At 45.3% G+C, this 20,643-nt stretch overlaps 1 protein-coding gene across 3 annotated transcripts in view; it reads right to left on the reverse strand.

Annotated features, from left to right (window-relative positions):
* Positions 1 to 595: 595 nt before the first annotated feature.
* usp6nl (USP6 N-terminal like) overlaps positions 596 to 20,643 on the reverse strand; it is a 76,101-nt gene continuing 56,053 nt past the window's right edge. For all 3 annotated transcript variants that reach the window (XM_040150475.1, XM_040150467.1, XM_040150483.1), the window contains 11 exons: positions 19,572 to 19,611; positions 18,193 to 18,273; positions 12,924 to 13,031; positions 11,790 to 11,899; positions 11,015 to 11,063; positions 10,311 to 10,431; positions 9,069 to 9,163; positions 8,297 to 8,362; positions 7,732 to 7,831; positions 7,496 to 7,648; positions 596 to 3,500 (listed from right to left, as the gene is read on the reverse strand). In XM_040150475.1, the coding sequence (XP_040006409.1) occupies positions 1,894 to 3,500; positions 7,496 to 7,648; positions 7,732 to 7,831; positions 8,297 to 8,362; positions 9,069 to 9,163; positions 10,311 to 10,431; positions 11,015 to 11,063; positions 11,790 to 11,899; positions 12,924 to 13,031; positions 18,193 to 18,273; positions 19,572 to 19,611 (2,530 nt within the window). In that variant the 3' untranslated portion in view covers positions 596 to 1,893. The remainder of the gene's footprint in view (positions 3,501 to 7,495; positions 7,649 to 7,731; positions 7,832 to 8,296; positions 8,363 to 9,068; positions 9,164 to 10,310; positions 10,432 to 11,014; positions 11,064 to 11,789; positions 11,900 to 12,923; positions 13,032 to 18,192; positions 18,274 to 19,571; positions 19,612 to 20,643) is intronic.

The following is a 20,643-nucleotide window of genomic DNA, read 5'->3' on the forward strand; positions in this document are numbered from 1 at the left end:
TGTTGAAATAAATATACATGTAGAAGTAGTTATGTCTCTCGTTGTACTGGTTTGGAGGAATAATTGAACGTCATATTCGGCAAATTTGACAGCCCTTGTTGTTGTTGCTGCTGTTGTTGTTGAGCAACTCATTAAGGCAACCCCAACTTTTCTTTCTTATCTGGATGTCAAAGTTATAACAGAGTAAGAATGACAAAATTTTACTGACTCGATTTAGAACTAATATAGTTTTAGAGGCTTGGAATCGTAATTGTCAGTCATCAATCATAATTTTATAACTGCCTTTCTGTGTGAAGTGCTGGAACCTCATTTACAGGAATACTTAACAATTCTACCATCCAGGATTCAGCAAGTACTGCATCCTAACTCCTTTTAAAATCACTTGACGTCGCTTATTTACTGCAACGTTATTCCAAAACTACACTCCCCCACTGGGGGGCAGAGTTTCATTGTTAGTGGAAAAAGGCACGCGGCAGAAAAACCCTGGGGAAATAAATATTAGTAGGATATGCACCCCCATGATACGACTTCTGATTTACAGCAATTAAGGACAGATCCAAAGACTCATTTTCAACAAACCTTTTTTATTAAGCAAAGTATCAGAATGGGCTGCAATTAGTCGTTTAACAAAAAACAAAGATAACTTAGGGAATGTAATGAACAGTACAACAGTACTGTTTGAGAGTTACTGCATCAAAACTAGAGTATGAGGAATACTAATAGGGAATGTGTCTAATTAAATGTTAAAATGTGTGACTCACATTTGTGACATGTATAATGAGCATTTGTGTGTGTGTGTTGTGTGTGTGCCAGATGACTCTGTATGCCAGTGTTAGTGCCAGCAGCTGAACAGTAGTTGATATGACAGTGTTGAAAATAATTAGACATAATAAAGTAAAGCAAATTGTCCAGAAACCAGCTCACATCCCTCTCCTGGTGCATGTGCTCAAGATCCGGTAGTTACAGTACAGCAATTTCAAACAACAAACAAAACAAAAAACAACGTAACATCGTAAATGGGATGACTTAAAGCCATCAAACACGTGTGTGTGTGTGTGCGCGTGTGTTTATCTTACTACACATTAGCTCTATTTCTTGAATCTCTAATCAGGGTTGACATTTAACCAAAGACTTCACTGGCCTCAAATATGTATAAATACCCAATGTACTGTACTTGAGATGTGGAAGAGAAATGCATTGCACATCAGTTTAATTGGGAAGGAAAATTATCACTGAAACTAAAAAGGCAAAACTAAAAAATAAACAACAAACCCTGCTCTTTCTACATTGGAGGCATTTCAAGATTGAAATGGAAATCAAAAACTTAGTGACCAGTTTAGAACTGCTTTCTAATTGTATCATTGGACACAGTTTTACTTATTCTCTCTGAAAAATAACATTCAAGCATATAGAGTAAATTGATCTCTAATGTAAATATCTGTAAGTAACATATACAAAAATAAAGATGGAAAATAAATCAGAATTTTGCTCTCACAGGAGAATGTTCCCCTGCTACTGATAACAATTCAGCATATTAACACAAAGAAAAAAAAATCCACTGTACATATCAGACTCTAAAAGATATATGCTGCCACCTCTCGTTAAAGATTTACATCCAAAAATAAAATTAAATCTTCAGTCAGTTTTTTTTTTCTTTCCTCTTTTTAAAGTGATCAGTAAAAACGTCAGAGGCTGGTGTGTCCTGCAACGCTACGATGCAGCATGACAGTCAGAAGGTCAGTACTTCACACATAAAGAACAACGGAGCAGAAACCGACCCGGGTCCCTAACAAAGCTAGGACTACTGCTCGTCTTTACCACAGTGTCAGTGACTACACCTCAGTTTTTTTTAGTTTTTTTTTTACAGTGTCTCTCCAATTCCTTATCGTTCAGTTACAGCAGCATTGACTCCTGCATGGCAAACGCCTCCTGTGCGTGCCTGTAGTGTTGCCCTCCAAACAGCTGGGGGAGCTTTTGCCTTATGACGGGCTGCTGCCCCTGGAACTGTGTCCTGTAGTGAAGCAGGCCCCCCGGGTTGGCGGGAAAAGTGAACTCCTGAACGGGAGACATTTGGGCTTGCTGGAAGCTGGGTGAACGGGGCATTCCACCTGGGGACTGAGGGGGCAGCTCATCCCCTGGCGCCCGCACGAGCCCATCCACAGCCCGCTGAGGCCCACCTTCTGGCAGATAGTGCGGGTTCACCTCTCTTCTCTGATGCCCCTCAAACCTGTAGTCCACTTGAGTGAACACCTGCGCGGTGGAGGTGAGCTGTTGCAGGTAGATAGGGGTGGCGCGCCCCTGGGTTTCTGGCTGCAGGGAATGCTCCGGAGGAGGCCTGGGGCTCCGGGGGTTGTGAGTGGAGCTAGGTGGCGGCTGTCTGCGGTAGGTAGCAAAGGAGTTGTTCATAAGAGCCTTCTCCGGGGAGAGGCTGTTGGGCTGCCGCTGGGTGGTGGCGTACGCTCGTTCCCCGTATGCCACACTGGAGGGGGGGGGAAACCGGGAAGGTGGTGCATAGAGCCTCTCCTCTCCTCTGTGGTCAAGGTTCATGCTGTAGGCGGGATGGAAGATGGGGACTTCTGTAGTAGTTCTGCCTGGGGATGGCTGCTTGGGTGGGGTAGGGTACTGGCTCTGGCTGCCAGGGTAGCTTGCCTGGACCCCTGGTGGATTGTTGTGGGAAAATGGAGGAGGAAGAGGGTGTTTGGTCATCCTGGGCCCTGATGCGACGGAGACAACACTCTCTGCATGGCTGGGTCCCCGGCTGGGGCTGCCCTGATGGAGGGACGATACACTGAAGGGTGTCTCACTACGGGGGGTCCTAATTCTGGACGGAGGTCTCTCAAGCTCCAAGATCTCGAAATCCTGCTCCGGCAGCCCTGGTACGTTGTCATACTGGGAGGCGTTGGAACCTCTGTTGGAGCCAGGGATGAAGCCCTTGGATCGTGGTCGGCGATGTGGAAGAGCAGCGTCATCTGGGCTGGAAGGGGTTGGCGATGCCCCTCTGCTCAGCTGGATGTCCCGGGCTGCCGCTTTGACTGCTTCCAGCTTCATCTCGGAGGGTTTGAACCAGCGGGGAGTGATGTCTTTGTGAGAGCTGGAGGCCGCGTTGGAGTTGTGGTTGGCGGTGGCGTGGCTCTGAGGCTTCCCTCTATCCACTGTGGTGAGCTGTGGTGTAGGGGTGAGCGCTGAGGGAGGTGCTGCCCCCCTCTCAGGTGTGGTGCAAGTGGACTGCTTTTGCTGCTCATTGGGGATCTCCCCTGATCCCCTGGAACGGGCATCCCTTTTGTCAGCCTTGTGTTGGCGGATCGGTTTATCCAGCGAGTCCCGGCGCGACCGGCTGGGGGGCCGACTCTCCCGCTGACGGTCTGGTACGGGACTCGCGTCCCCGGGAGGCTCGGCTGGCTCGGCGTGGCTCTGACCGTTGCCCACATGGTTCATCACTGCTGGTGCCAGCTCAGGAGGAAGCTGCCCTAGGGGCTTCTTGGGAAACTCTTCCTCTTTACCTGTAAGATGAAAACAGTGGAAACACTTGAGAAAATCATCAGGAAATAAAACTGTACGGCGCTGATTCACATCGGATGGCGAGTCACAACAGGGACATGGATTCATGCAACACCACTGCCATAGAGAGGTAGAAATAAAGGAGAATTACATTCATGACGACACATAATGGCATCTCCACAGGCAAAGAGAAAAGGACAGAAAAAAACATCACAAATAATGTTTAATATTAATTCCCGGCTTGCTGAGGGGCTCAATTAACGAGTGACAATCAATTTAGTGGTCCCTGAAATGGAGTCCCACTCCATTTCCTTAAACTGCACTTAGCTGCAGCAGTAGCCCCAGACTCGAAAGGTCATACAGAAATAATTCTTGATGAATGAACTTTCTTAAATGTACTGAGACTTCTAAGTACAATCATTACAACCACCAAAATATGTCTAAATTAGACTACTTAGCCTGCAGTAAAGTTGTAACTGTTCTACAAGCAGAACATGTTACAAGTTATGAGTTCATTAATACCTTAACTTGCTGCTTTATGTCACAAAGAAATAAAAACAGAGTCGACAGGAACAGGTACAGAGTGAAGACGCCGGATGCGTTGGGGACTGTAAGGGAAAATGTGATCAGAGTCAGGCCAGGAGGCAGCAGCTGGAGGTAGAGGAAGTGCTGTGGGAGTGATCCAGGAAATGGACTTATTGGCACTGAATCCATGAACTGAAGTGTCTGTCCTTGACAAGTTTATCCACCGACCTTGACCTTTTTTCTCCTCTTTTCTCCAAATAGGTTAAAGCAACAGGGGAAACTAACCTATGCTTCTTTTCCTTCCTCATCCAGTTTTCCTCATTAGTGTTGATCTGATTTGGATCAGTGTATGTGAAAAAATGTTTAGTCAAATACATTTGCCAGACAACTGGCCAAAATTATTTGTTTAAAACTGAAAGAGGAGCTGTCGCAAAGTGTTGGTTCCAGCAGAAAATTAAGAGTTTTGTGTTCTTTCAGGAATCCTTTTCCACTGGAGACTCTCTGTTCACAGTCCAGGTAAGTTCCCGTATGTGTTTTCAGATACAGTAAAGGCACGGTGATAGTTTACTCTTCCTCTGAATCTTGCAGATTCAATTCTGAAAGCCATAAATTAATCTCACAAGCAACTCCATTAAGGTTTTACTCAGATGTACTGTATATCTTTCTTTATTTTTTGGCTGAAATGGCAGATAAACAACAAATTTCAATTGAAATTGCCGTTTAAATATGAATCACTGGCACACTCAGGGCATGGGATGTAGATGCCTTTCATCTCATCTTTTATCGTCACTTGAAAAACTAATATAAAAAAATACAAATAACTTTCCTGTACTGAGTAAGAGCAAATGTTTAGCTTCATTTTGTAGGTTGAACAATCAAAAACTCTTGACATGTAGAAATAATTTCATAGCATTGTTTTACCAGACTAGATTAACTTTAATACCATCTCGATTTCCCCCTGGATTTTTTTCAGCAGCGGTTCTGCTGCGGGCGTGTTCACGAGCGTGTGACCCGTAATAACGCGTGGCTTAAAACGACCTTAGAATCGTTATAGATGGGGTTATTCATTCACGTTCTGGGCGCTTTTGACACTTGAGGGGCTCTGGTTGCCGCGGTTATATTTTGTTGTGAATATTCATGAATCGTGTGAAATTTCAGCAGCAGCCCTCAATTCCGCTGCTGAATGCACATACGGGAAACACTGTCCATTGCAACTTAAATACACTGAATACTGAGATGTGTTGCCTATTTAATTGGATAAAAATGTAGGACTGTAACAGTTTTGAATGGAAATTTTATGTTCAAAACCTGTAGCTACAGCTTGAACGAGGGAGCTGTGTAGCAAGACATAAGAATAACAATAGAAGCAAAGAAATAAATAGAAGCAAAAATAATTAAAGTTTCCTTAATTTTAAAACAAAGTCAAGGTGTGTTTAAATTATTTTAACTCACATTCTGAGTGGTGCAACAATAGTGTCCCGCTAATACAGAATCTTCCTTCCAAATAATTGTCTGTTTGCCCAAGATGTTGTAGTTTTAAGCTTTGGACAGCGTGCAGAGCCTTTTCTTATCTTTTCGACCTGAATGGACAAACTGATTGTACTGACTGATAATAAATATTAGGACAAACGATCAGCTATTTGTACCTTTCAAAGTCAATATCCCATATTGGCCTAAATTCAGTTTTTACAGGAGTTTGTGACAGAAAAGCAGAATGAAACTTTTAACTCTAACTATGCCTAGTAAAGTTCAAAACTACAGAACCATAGAACCACACATTTCTCACGGCTCAGCGAATGCAAATTAAAAAATACTCCACCCCCCACACACAGCAGAAAATGTGGTTGCAGATGGTTGTTAAAAACAAGTTTAACAAGTCCTTCAGTGTCAGAAAAGTGGCTCATTATCTTGTCAGCGAGCAGAGAAACAGACAGCTACTGTTACAGCTGTGTGGGCTCTGGAAGAAGAGAAGGAAGCAGAAATCTTACAAAAAAATGTGGTTGCTGGTGTTTTAGACAAGCAACTGACTAAAGACTAAAAACAGGACGAGGACGACACGCAGCCTCTTCACTAACACTGCTGAGGGCAGGTGTAGATCCATTCATTACAGTCATAAATTAAAGTGTATTTTTGCGACATATTAACCCATCTTTACAAATATAAGTCCGTACTTAGTTGTACCATGAGAAAAGTGCGGTTAATTATAGTATTTATAATAATAATAAGCCTCAAGTTTAAATAGTCAATGTACATCTCAGCTGTTGATTAAAAACAGTATCATACGGTCCCTTTTTAATTGGCCACCAGAGGGCAGATTATGTCACCTGAACAACCTTTATGGATGGAGGTTAAATTGCAGCCACTTTGGAATCAAAACATGGGGAAAAGGGGGAAAAACTCAAGATACAAAGACAAGGACTCCAAGTAAGCACTGAAGCAATGCATCTGAACTTAGTTTTTAAAAAAAAAAGTATTATGTGGGGGGAAACAGCTGGAAGACTAGTTTGTGAGGTAAAAACCCGAGTGCTGTTGGACAGACAAGCGACAGACAGGACGGACTGACTGAGGAACAGATGGACAGAGACATGGAGAGGGAAGACCAGTCAGGATAGCCCACCGGTTAGTGTCGTAGGAGGGAATGTGGCCCCCACTCACGGCCACACTTTTGTTGTTGTTGGCTAACATTGTTTGAAAGAAGAGGGAGAGAAGGCAGATTATTGAGTAGAGCAAGATAAGAAAAATTCATAGGCAAGCTAAGGGACAGCTGTAAGCCAGGTCACCTGATATTCTTCTTTTTATTGTATGTAACAGTAAAGAAAACCTTTCAGGATGACAACGCTGAGTGTTCCTGGGGAGTGTTTGACTGCTCTGGATCGCTGATTTTTGGAGCTATTTTTCAATTTGGACACACTTGTGTATAAGACAACCAATGTGTTAAGGTTAATAGACTAATTGTTGAGGTTATAAAATCTCAAAGTAGCGAGAAATGCCCATTACAATTTCATGAAGGCCAAGGTGATGATTTTAAATGGCTTTTTGTTGTTGTTATGACCACAGTCAGTTTACAACAATGGAGGAAAAAAGCAGTAAATTCTCCCTCTTTGCTTGATAACGAATTATAAAAGGTGTCGTATCACTAACAAATTAAGGATACCGAAAACCAAATAATAATGACTGCTATTTATAGAAACATACTCGTGTATATCGTGTTAGTCCAGCTAAAAGGCTTCCTTTATAAAATCAGCATACTATTAATCAATTCTGAATGAAATGTAACAAATTACATAGCGCTTCAGAGCAGATCTGGAGTGAAATGCCAAAAGGAACAGAGCAGTATTTTGGTTGTTAGTTGTGGCTGCAAGAGAACCACAGAGAGACATCGCCACTGTTCCAAAAATCACAGTCGAAAATGTCCCTTTTTTGTATTACAGCTCCTTCTGCTGCGTCTGTGTGCATGATGCCGTAGCATTACCTGGTGCAGGCAGCTCCAGCTTCGCCCTCCTGAGCTCCGTCATGGACGCCTGTAGCTGCTCAACCACAAAGTCGTCCTCGAAGAAGAAATCTTTGGACAAAGTCACCTGCAGAAACTCCACCAACTCCTCCATGGACAGCTTCATCAGGTGCTCTGCAATCGCACACACAGATTAGACCTTTTCTGCCTACGAGAGGTAGGCAGCTGGTACCGGTGTGGAGCGTAAGCGGTCTTACTCTTGTGCAGTTTGAGGAGGGTGTAGGACATGGCAGGAAGCACTCGTTCACCCTCTAAGATGTAGATGTCCCAGATCCTGAGGGTGAGTGTGAAGGGAGTCTGGCAACAAATAGAGGAGAAAGTTAAAGATCCTCTCACAGACTGATAGTATTGCTTTGGCTCACATGAAGGAAAAGGCTGGCTACGCATCAGTGCTTTTGTTATTGTCACCAAATCCCATGAAAAGACCAAAAACAACTAACGTTTTAGTCTGTCATCTACAAGCCCTTTGGCCCCTACTGAAGACATTTTCATAGAAAGGCTCACTCATTTCCTTGAACTGTAGTTTTTAGAAAACGTACTCCGGAGGAACTAGGTGCATTTATTGGGAAGTAGCATCCATTCGTTGTTGATTTTTGTCTCAGGGGCAATAACTAAAGACTAAACACTAAATATGTCCGGCTACGGGGAGCTTAAACAAATTCATGTTCCGATCAACTTAAAACAGGCAAACAACAAAACCCTACGGCTGGGACCTTGTTAGACTCTATTAATGTGGGACCAGCTTGCTGTTGATGTACTCACTCTGTCCAGGAAGCACTGGAAGAACCACTTCATGGTGTAGAGACTGGTAAACACCTCCTGGTTGTCCTGCAGCAGAACAAACAAACCCGACAGAAAATCCGTTTTAGCGCACTGAGCAGGGGAGGGAGTTGGAGCGGTGCCGCGTAAAAGCGTCTCCAGAATTAATCATGAAAGTGACAAAAGCAGCATCCGTTCAGGGAGGATTTACCTCCTACTCCCAGCACGTCGACTCTCTTGACATCAGTGTAAGTCACTATCTATTTATCTCATGAAAATGTAGTATCACCTCGATCGTCAAAAATGAGAGAATCCATCGAAATGAGTAAAAGATGTCTTCTATACACTATGTCCAGAAAACACAAATATCAGCAGTATAATCATCAAATTAGTAGTAGTGCTACTAAAAAAACTGTAATAACATCAATTAAGCGTCAACAGTTTCATTTAGTCCCCGAGTTATTGAAAGTTTTTGTTTCAATTCCATTTCCATGGATTTGTTTAAAAGACTGGTAACCAGTATATTCTGGTAAAATATTTCAATGTAACCAGTAATAGTTTTTGATATTTTTCTGTCTGTGGTGTCAACTGCTTATTCAGATTATTAACAACAATATTAACAGCTACATTTGTGAAGGACAGCAGGTCCGAAACGCTGAAAAAATACCTCCAGCTCTATCACAAAATTTATATCATTTGTGATGTTATGTTTTCTTTCTGGCAGTACGAGCAGTTGCTACATTATTAATAGCCACCGCAGTGTTGTGTGTCTCACCAGGTGCTGTTTCAGTTTGGGCATCATCTTCTTGAGGATACGATCGTGGTGCTCCTGGAAACGCATCAGCTTCGGGAAGCCGGGGACAAAAAACCCTAAAGGTGAGGACAGAAGCCACGAGTGGGTTAACTGGACTGCCTCAGATCTCGACTTGCAGTGAGCCGCAATCTTTTCGGCTGTGTCCCATTCTGCTTACCCTGCAGTTACACACAGTATTTAGGCATCAGCATTAACACAAATGAGAATATCTTCCAGCTGAGCTTTCGCGATGGCAGCAGCAGGCAGCTGGACCAGCCCCGCGGCCAAACTGTGAGTCCGTGTCTTCTCCGTAATTGGTTGTCTGCAGTGTATTTCCTGGCTTTCAGGCCCAGTTGGTGATTATGCCTTAAAACACGTATGTTTATAGTCTATAGAGCACATCCCCGAGCGTGTTTAGAGACATGGCTGTAATAATATTTTCACAAGAGTCAGGCAGATATCAGTGGGACCTTTTTTCTCTCTTTTTCTGAGCAAGCGTCAATCACAGACTTGATAATTGTGGTCAGGGGACCGCGTGCCCCCTTCCAGCCGTGTCATCGGGTTTGGACACATGAAGAGCAGTACCTGGGACGTCCACTGGATGAGGCTGTGTTGCATTTTGGTGGCACCATGTCTCTGGGTCTCAGAAGCATCTGTTCTTCAGCAGCAACTTTTCCAATGTAGTACTCAGTGGTTTTGCCAAGATTCTGTGTTTTACAGTTCAGCAGCTCGTTTTAATGTATCAACATATGCTCTGTGGCTGTACTTCACCACATCCTCTTATCTGCCTGTGTTTCTGAATAGTGCACTGTATGTTAACACCAGGAAAAGTCTTCCTGTCTCTCTCTCTCTTGCTACATCAATCTGAACTGTCTCCCCACAAGGTTTGTTAGTAGCTGCTCCGGAGTGTTCAGTCAAATCACAGTCTTCTAGACAGAAATTTAAGTATCAGCTGAGGAAGATCTGAATGCGACGGAACTAGAACAGCCTCCAGTGGACCGTGTGGGGAGGTTGTCGTCAGCTGCTGTTTCTGAGGTCAAGGATGAACTGTTCGGTCTACGGAAAAACTAGTTTCGTCTGTGTTGAGACGCAGTGAGTGACAAATGAAATGTATATGGATTTCAAGTCACCTGACACGTTAGATTAGTAGTAGGACGCAGCTGGCACAGACACATCCAGTGGACACTGGGGGTTTAGGTAAGGTAACCTGTGTGTGTGTGTTACCGTGCATGGCGTGCTTCTGCCCAGACAGTAGTTTGACCAGAGCCCAGAAGGCGTCTTCTTCGTTCATGTAGATCAGCAGCAGAGCTGTGATCTGACTCATGCCCTGGCAGTAGCCCACCTCCTGCAAACACACACACACACCAGTCAGCTGGGGGACTTACTGCATGTGTGTGTATGAGCCGGACACAGACTCATCAAACCTTTACCTGAGTTATACAAAACTCGTGCATTCATTCTCTCTTCTGTTTTGTTGTATTTCTTATGTGAGGCATTGCTAGCGAGCTAAACATCGTCAACACCACCATGTAGTGTACGATTGGCTACGTCGGTTGCATTCAGATGAATCAGAACAAATTACGCATTACTTCTCATTTGTTTCTGTTTATCCGCACCATCTTCCTTGTGTCAGACGGGGATTGTACTGGAACTTCATGTGATTAATTATGACTTCTGCATTCACTGGGAAACATTAAAATTTGTGGAAATCACTTGTGTCCTTGTTGATTAATCTCTTCACTCGTGTAAATGCATCCGAACACTAAAGCAACAGCTTGGATTAACAGCTTACTTCGAAATCATAAATAAGAAAAAGAAAAAAAAAATTCCTACTCAAGATCTGCAAGAAACAAACGCACAGACCCACAAAGACGGTAAAAGCATATTAATGGTTGCAGTTTCCCGCAGACAGAGCGTGAATGACTCACCGTGTTGTACATGGAGTAGGCCGTGAGGACGTGGAACAGGGCCTGCTGCCTGAGAACAAACGCGAACACACAGTTAGCACCCAGGACGGTCATTCATAGGTCGGACTTGGTTCTAACAGCTCCCACGGCTTTAACTTTCTGGCTAAAATACACATGTTGCTATAGAGTTAAAACAGCGGTAGTTCTTGAATGAGACTAAGAGGGAGCGGTTTTTGGTTGCTGATTGTCAGAGCACAGAAAAGGGGGATATGAGACCTCACTTCCATGGCGGGAGAGCGCCACATTCTAGGAATCAGTCGGGGCAGAGTTCCCTGATAGTTTTACCACATCCGCTTAATTACTTAGGCTTTTTATGTGCAACCAGACCTTTCTTTCTCCAGCCTGACAGTAAGCCGTATGAAGTCTGAAGATTCATTCCAGGGAGTCCTCTACAGTTTGTTGGTAAGTGTTGCCTTCATTCCTGCCGCTAAGTGCTAGCTCCCGTGGTGTTTCTGCCTGAGACTTTTCCTGAGGTTTCGTGTCAGTCAAAGACTGAGGGCGGGACCGTAAAGTCGTATTTCTTGAGTGAAGTGAAGTTTGGGGTCTTTTCTTTGCCTGTTCAGCCGATGCAGAGAGAATTTACTTTACTTTATTTTCTTTCTGGGACAAATAGAAAAAGAATTGATTCCTCGTGACGTGCGATTAATCCCGCCAAGCTTCCCGCCTCACAGGCCTCAAGGCCTCAGCGTCCCCTACCTTTTACCGTAGTCATGGACGCGTTGTGGAGGTTACCTACTTGACATCGTAGCGATGCATGAACATGATGTGGTCCCTGTAGGTCCGGTTCACATCCAGGTCAATCTGCCGGATGTCAGGGGAGAGTCCCCTGGCTCTGGATTTTAATTTCTGTAGACGACCATAAATCACAGAGGTCAGAGACAGAGACGTGGCACAGAGAACTTCAAGAAGAAGAAGACGACGGCGGCGGCGGGACGTCCCACATCACAAAAACCTATCGTACACTTGTGTTTTATGTACTCTTGTGAGGACTTCTCGTTAGTTTAAACACGTTCTGTGTCTGCAAGGTTGAAGGCAGCGTTGAAGTGTAACTAAACATCTCATACTGAGCCTTGACAGAACTGCTTACTCCCAAATCTTAGTCTGGAAAACATCTGGTACCAACCACTGCAAAGATGGGCTCGTACGGTGATGGCTGCGTGCTCTGCTGCGTCAATTCGGCCCAATCACATCTCACCTCGCTGAACGACGACGTCAGCTGCCCCCGCAGAGCTAGAATTAAACGGCTCCCACGAAATTGACCATTGTGAGGAGCTCAAACTTCGAGCCTTTATGACAATCCAAGAATTAAAAAAAAAAAAATTATTTAGTCTTGTTAATGAAAACGAAGTTTCCTGCATTTTGACCTTCACGCGTTCCCTTAAAACATTAAACCGCTCTATTGGCTGGGACGTCATATATGTGATAAAGATAAGAGCGGATTATCGTCGACGCAGTTTACCTGCTCACAGGACAGAAAATTTCTGTCTGTATTTTCCGAACGTGCCCGCAACTCATAATTACGATACTTCCGCAGCAACCGAAGGCAGCGCTACATTGATGGGACCCAAAGTTTAAAGAACTGTAAAGAACAACAACAAAAAAATAGTTCTTTACGGTTCTTTGCAGAGACGAGCCGTGCAGCTTCACACCAAAACACGATTAAGCTTCTAGACCCACATCGCGCCCACGATAACACGGAGGCTCAGTAAAATCAAATGAATCCAAGGTGCCGGCTCGCTCGTGAATCTTTACGAGGCTTGTGCTGCACTGAGAGCTGCTGCGCCGGACAGGTTTTACAGACTGCCGTGGGAGAGCGGGACCGCCACCTGCCAGCCGGCCGGCAGGCAGGCGGAGAGCGCCGAGTATTTACCTCGTAGAAGTCTTTCTTCTCCTCCTTTATTTTGGGGATATCGAGCAGCAGACACCAAACCTCCCCCCGGAGCTGCAGGGGAACGCCCTTGTAGATCCTCCTGACCAGCTGGAAGGAAGCGAACAGCAGGAGGTCAGTGTTAGAGAGGCCTTCAAAGAGGGGCAGCTTTGTCCACCGCAGAGGTAGAGGTTTTTCACACAGGGTTTAGTCTGACAAAACATCAGGCCTTAGATGAAATATCAGGCAGTGGTGAGGCGGTGGGGTTATGGTGTCTTTTCTTCTCCACCACAGCTGCATTATGTGAAAGACCAAACACAAAAATAAATTTTCTCTCCACGTCTAATATTTTCTTCACTCACGAAGCAGAAATGTGTCTCAGGGCTTCACCTGCGAGGGAGCCGGTACGGGGGACTCTGAAACCTCTGTGGTAGACTAAGCTGTCCAGTGACTGTGTAAACGCTGTTTCAGGGGCTGTTTAATTTGTTCAACTCCTTCCTTAAGTAAAAAGAAAAAAAAACCACCCACATTTGATGCTCAAAGCTTCTCAAATGTGAGGATTCACAGCTCTTCTGTTTTATATCACTACTGATGATCTCCGGTAACTTGAGGGCATATCGCCTTGGATTCTGGAGATTTTCCGACATTTCATAGAATAATCAGCTGACGGACAGAAAAAAGAAAAAAAGAAAGAAAAAGGAACTGATAATGAGAGCAGCCCTTGTTTTCAGTCCAAATATGTAACAGCTGCCAAGCTCCTGTAACACTTAGCGAATCTTCCAAGCCACAGAGCAACAAAGGAATCTGGACGAGAACTTGTTCTCTCTGTGAGCCCAGAACATTTTGAATGGGCCCCCTTTGCTGATTTCCAGGGACAACTCGAGCCAATGCTCGGGAAAAGCAGCAGTTTCATCACATCCCGACCGATTTACCAGCAGCCCGCGCCGCAGGCATCGACTGACGTGACGCCACGCGACACGGTCGGTGTGTGTCGCACTGCTATATCGTCCTATATCCTGCGTCAGCGTCATCTTTTCAGTTATGCCAGGTATCGTTGCCTCACCCAGGACTCCATGTTTAACGTACATGTGGTTAAAACGACGTACGGCCTTCGAAAAGCTAAATGTTCTCTGCGTACGATCATTTATTTCACAGGATGTTGTTCTGACCTAGGATGTTGTTCATCGATGTTAATTTACTTACTTTACGTCTCAATTTAAGCGCTTACAAGTTACAAAGTACAAAAGAGACATAATGCCACAAAAACATGCATAGATCAGAGTGAAATAACCACTAATAAGTGTAATTTGATGCCAGGAAATGAAACAGGAAAGTGAGAAATCCACAATTTTATCTGTTCAGAGATGTAGCTGAAGCCTCTGGCAGTCACCAAAAGTCACTCAGAACCGGCAGACCCGTCAACCGAGCTGCTCTCGGGCTGTCAAAGACAAAAAACAGCGTATGCGTGAGTTTGCTCGGCGCTGTGCCTGAGCGAAAGCAAAGGGCTTTGGAAGGTGAACCGCGACCATCCGGCTGGACGAGCTCCTGAAGAGAATGTGGGCAGAGAGACAGACATAGAGAGAGAGAGGCGGCCGTGAAAACAGAACAGTCCATAGAAATTCAGTGTCCACAAAGAGATGGAAAATCCGTCGGACTCCGGGTGAAGCAGATTAAAACCCAAACTGTGAAGCTAATCGCAGCAGTGAGTTCTACGCCTGCAGCTGCTAAAACCCAAGCAGCCAGAACAGTTATACAGCAGAGACGGGAGGTGTTGGGACTGTAAATGTGTGTGTGTGTGTGTGTGTGTGTGAGTGTGCATGCGTGCACTGGTGACTTGACTGGGGGCATGAATGTAAAGTCCTCACATCAATGGGCAATGTTCCCAAAACATCCCCGGGGCCCAAAGTAGCTCCTAACGAACTGGTCGAATGGGGCCAAATTCCTAAAAACAAGAGGTGTGCCCGGGCAGAGGATCGACACCACCGCGGTCTCCGTCGAGACCACAGTTTTAGCCGCGGCACGTAAAAGTCCTGGTCCAGTAACGTTAAACCAGGCTCCCCACAGTCTACAACAGATGTTTCAACAGCAGCCGTGAAGGAAATCAGACCGTGCAGCCGCCCAAACTGCGGATGGGGCGAGCAGGATTTCTGTCACGCCATAAACCCATCCAGTCGTCACTGACCGTTCAGGCGTTATGATGACCCCCCCACACACACACACACCCCGCACGTCAAACGACAACCAGCCCCAATCGAAGGTTCGCTGGGGGCAAACAGTTTGGGTCTGAAGAGGCTGAATCGACACAGCGTCTGCCCGACTTAAGACCTACTCACGCACGTCGAACAACGTCGAACTTTCTGCAGCATTTTTTAATCAACTAACTGAAACCGTTCAGTGACACCACAGATAACTTGTAGCACAACTCCTCACTACTCAGAACATAATGAATAACAATAAACAAACTGCAAATAAAGCTGATTCTGCGGCTCACGACAGAAGTCCTGCTAAAAGTGGTGCCACGCGTAGATTCGCTCGCTCTAGGGCTGCGACGACTCTTCGATTCACTGATGAGTTGATCGACGGAATGCTAATCGGTAACTATTCGGATAATCAATTAATTGCTTTATAAGGGAGCCCGGTTCGGGCATCTCGGATGATTTTATGCTTTTCTGTGTCGCGCATGATGGTAGACTGGATATTTCTGGGCTTTGGACTGTTGGTCGGACAAAACGAGACATCTGAAGACGTCGCACCTTGGGCTGTGGGAAATTATGACGGACATTTTGCGCCATTTTCTAGATAACAAAAAAAAACAAACACTAAACCTATTACTGGAGCCGATGAGTCAAGCAGAGGGAGTCAGACGAGTGGTTTACAGCCATGTGTGAGGATGAGCTGAGCCTTAAATCAGCTCCGCTCTGTGACCTCGCCTGCCTGTCAGCGTGCGTCTCACGTCCTGATGTATGTGGGACTCTCGTGTGTCATCTCCAAATGAATGACATTTCTGGTCGTGTGTGTGTGTGTGTGTGTGGAGTATCCAAAGCGCACACTCCATCAGCCTCCCACCACCACACTTGGGACTCACTAGTTTCTAGTGCAACAGCCTTGTAATTAGGCTCTGATGAGCGAGTCAATGGGCGCATCTGTTTGGTTAATCATCCTTCGAGTGTGTGTGTGTGTGTGTGTGTACGCTCAAACACGCGTGTCAACATTTACAGAATTGCACAGATTCTGGTCTCTTCTTTGCATTGACTGTGTACACACGTTATTTTACAGATTTTCACTGAAAAGAAACACCAGATTTTAAAAACTCTGAAGTTAGAGAAATTGAAGCGAGTTTTCACAAATACATGAATGTTGGTCGACATATTGTTATCGGTTTTTCAAAGTTCTCAAATATTGATAGCGGCCTCAAAAATCCAGCAGGTGAGGATGCATTTTAAAGCGACCACTATTCTAAATAAGACTGAGTTAGGCTGAATGGAACCACCGCGAATTCCCTTGCAAAGGCAAAGCCAGTGTGTGAAGCGTGTTCATGCAGGGTTCAACTTCGGCGAACTCTGACGTGCAGGCTTGCGGCCTTGACCAGTTTCAGACTCTTTTGACGGGGCAGGCGTTTAGCGATGGAGGGATAAACAAGACCCGCCGAGTCGCGTCTTCCACGCCTGCGAACAGCAAACACAGCCATTAAGCTCCACAACCGGGACACGTGTAAGGCGGGGTCTTCGCAAAAAAAAAAAAAAGATGTATTAAAAGGAAGGACAAAGAGGAGGGACCATGCAAACTCCAGATGTCGCCCAGCCAATTCCTATTCGTACCCGTTTGAGCACAAACAAACAGAACTAGCCACAACCAACAGCAGCTTGCAGCTTTTGCATGTGGCTACGACAGCACCGAGCCTCCGGCTCCACCTTTGTAACTGACAACTGGTTGATTTGGCCACTTTCTGCTGTGAACGAGAGCAGAACCCAGGCACAGCTTTGGTCTTCATCCTGAGGGGTCACAACCCCACAACCCCTTCAACACCACGTCCCAACCCTGCGAGGGTTTGAGAGGGTACGGCATCATCACCGTTGTGCCACGCACCACGACCTCGAAGCCTCACGACTTCCTCACGTCTGGGCAGCCCTCTAGCACTCTCCTACCGCGGGCTGGATGTTCTCAGCAGCCGGCAGGTCAGGAAACAGAATAAGAGAGGCACCAAGCGTGACGCGCTGCCTCGCTGAGCTGAAAGCACGCCGCGGACTGACAAAGAGGAAAAGAAACAGAAAATCCCTGAGGCTTTAGAGAAGAAAGGAGGAGGAGGAGGAGGAGGGGAGAAGAGAGTGATGTGACGGAGGGAGAAGCTAAACGCTCCCATGCGTCCTTGGCTGTTACTTTCAAAGACGACCCACTGCTGAAGAACGAGCCTGACTGTGCTGGTAGCTCCAGCCATGAGTGTATCTCTCATTTCTAAGCCCCAACGCAGTACACACCCACCCACCCACCCACCCACCCACACACACACACACACACACACACACACACACACACCCACACCCACACACACACACACACACTAATTCCCTGCTGAAACCAAACGTACAAATGAAGGTCGTGGTGAAGCGCTCCAGGGCAACACGACCTGGATCTGAAGAGGCACTAACGAAGGCAGCCATAACTCTACATCTGCCAGTGACGGGACGACCGCGGCAGAGGGCAGAAGTGGACCGATATGACCTCTGCAAGGCCGGTTCTGATATGTGGAAACAATATTTTAGATCTAAAACAGATCAAATGACTATTTGAAACGTGGAGTTCAGGCTATTTCCTTGTGTAAGGCTTTGGGCGCGGGTACGGATTGTTCTCCAATCAGGAAAAAGTTTGCAACGTCCGACGGCACTATCACGATACCGACATGTGAATGACACCTACTGAGGTAACACGCTGGCAAGTAGAGCTCCTCCTCACTCCACTGAATCAAAATGGCTTCTCGAGAGCAAAAATTTGGTCATTTTTTAAAAAATTTAAAAAAATTAAACTCACAAAAACCACACAGTGACGACAGCCGCTGAGCAGTGCATCGTGATATGAGAGTTTTATAACAAACAGTGAGTGTAAATGATGTATGCAATCAATGAGAAATCACGGTGCTGACGTATCATTAAGCCAAGCAACTCTCACTTTTGTTAGATTTGACTACTCTCTGTCGGGAGAGAGGAAGTGACCGTGAAGGACGGAGGGAGGCGGGTGTGAAAGGGCAAAGAGGAGTGTTGAGATGTGGTAAGGTCACCTTCTCGCTGTTCTTGTACTTGTCCCAGCTCTTCAGCATCTTCAGCCATTTGCTGGTCCTCTCCACCTCCGTGTGTTTTTGCTGCGTGGGAAAAGCAGAGGTGACGCGTTAAGGAGCCCCGTCTCCGACAGTCTTCCCGCGGCTGCGTTCCCGCCCCCGCGGGAAGCACCGTCGGCGACGTGCGAGGGATCGTGCTGCACGTTCAACGGGGCTTTAATGGAAGCATCCTTCACATTTTGGTGGCACGCCCGTAGTGAGTCGGCTCACGTTGTACCGCAAACCAAAGATCTGTTGCGATGTTGTTTCCTGTTTTGTGGATTTTATGAAGTGCACTGAGTTTATGATGCCAATCTGCGTGATTTACTAAAAATGATACGCTTGAAGACACGTTGAAGTATAAAGACATAGTTCAAATGAACAACTATCAAATGCATCTAAAAATTTAGTTTATTTATTTTTGGATCCTTTTGAAAATGATCTGAAAATGACTTTTTAAAAAAAAAAAAAAAAGGACAAAAGCAGCATCTATTTTTAGTGAAAAGCTTAAAGAAAAAAAAAAAAGGATCCAAAACCAACCGGCGAGAATCCTGCTGAAAACATCTGATGTGAGAGGCAGCGGGAACTATTTTTAAAGATAAATTGCAACAAATAAAAACCTTTATAACTGACGCAGGAGCAGCTTGAACCTCACGGTTCCGGCTCCCTGAACAACGATGAGAGTGATTTTTGGGAGGAGAAACTATTTATGGAGTGAAAGTCCTCAGCTTCTTTATCGACAGCTTGAGGCAATACCGATACCGCAAATCAATCAATCGATCGATCAATTGCTTTTATTTGCTTATTTAAACATTTTCACTAATTTTATATCAAATGTCACTGAACAAAGAACCTTGCAGACTTAGAACATGAACAAAACCTTGAGTGAAACAAAGTTTTTGGTTCCAGCTGCAGGTTCTGGAGCTTCTTGAGATGCTCTTGGTCTCCGACCCGGAGTGTCTTCGGTTTAGGTGCTCGCGGGGAACGAGGCCCAGACCGCCGCTACGCTTCCGCGGAGCCTATGCCCCTTTCAGGTGTTTTCAGTCTTTTCTCCAACAGGATTTCACTTGTCAGAGTCAGGTAGCGGTGGATCAGAGCGATCGCAGCCATTCTGTGTTTCTGTCCGGTTCCGTGCGCGAACCTCAAACCCAGACCTCTATTTTTAATTCCATCACCAGTCTCATTTATCTAATCTTCACAGTTTTCCGGATTCAGGGGAAATGAAAACAGGGAATGTGCAAAAGGGGAATTTTAACTTCCCGACCGACACAGTTGCCATATCCTACACAGTTGGATATTTGTTTGAAAAACAAAAGTGAAAGAGAAAAAGAGAAGTCACTCACCTTCTCCTCCACCGAGTCGTAGGATGGAAGTTCATTCTCACTGAGGAGAAGAGAAGAAAGGGAAGGAATGAACAAGAGAAAAGGGGGAGAATGAAGAGATAAACAGTCTTGGACGTATCTCCCATCCTCCAGTTTATTTTGATGCCTTAGCTCATGTCTTTGCTGTCGTATACGAGTCACAGTTTAGTCGGCCCTGCCTGCACGTAAACAAGTGTGTCAGATGGAAAACATTATTTCACAGCCAGTCTGACAGTTGTCAGGTTTCGTGCTCAGATATCTGCATTTTAACACGACGCTCAAAGTCAGATTCCTTCCAGAAAACGGTGCTCGTCTCACTCCCTGACCGTTATCAGAGAGAGGGAACATCAAACATGTCAGCGGTCACACAAACAGGAAATAACAGATTAGACATTCCCCAATTTTGGCTGCGTTTATCTGTGTGTCAAAGTCTCTGCAGCAGCGGAGCGTTTGGCCTTTGGGAAAAATTCAGCGAATATACTGGTTTCATCTCCGGCACCGGACACTACCTGCCAACCGTAAACAGAGAAGGCACAGACTTCAACCAGGTCAGCTGACAATCTGCAGCGCCTGGTCCATCACTCTCCTTAATTCCCTCTTGGCTTTATTACACAAAAAATGTGGCCTACACTCAAGCGGACAAGTAACGGTTGGGCTACTGGCTCCATGTTTTATTGATCCAACATGTCTAGGATCTTTCGCTTTTTAGGATTATTGCCAGAAAGAAGAAGAAAAAGCTACATTTTTCTAGATTGGTCTAAAGACAAGCTTACAATTCAACATTTCCAAAGTTTCCGATAATAAATGAACGACGAATCAATGCCAACTTGGCTTTAAATGGAGCAGTTCTTTTAGATTTGGGGGAAACAAGAGCCCCCTAAAATAAGGTTTTACCCAACTGTCAGTAAACCAGACTTAAGAGAAGAATAAAAGCAGCGGACGAAAACACCAGATCTGTGAAACACACGTAAATACCATATTCCCATAATGTTCTCGATATTGTTTTCTCTGTAAGAGGTTTGACCCATGACCCTTTTAATTACATCATCCTGCT

This window comes from Xiphias gladius, chromosome 2 (assembly GCF_016859285.1).
Source record: "Xiphias gladius isolate SHS-SW01 ecotype Sanya breed wild chromosome 2, ASM1685928v1, whole genome shotgun sequence".
Lineage (NCBI taxonomy): Eukaryota > Metazoa > Chordata > Actinopteri > Istiophoriformes > Xiphiidae > Xiphias > Xiphias gladius.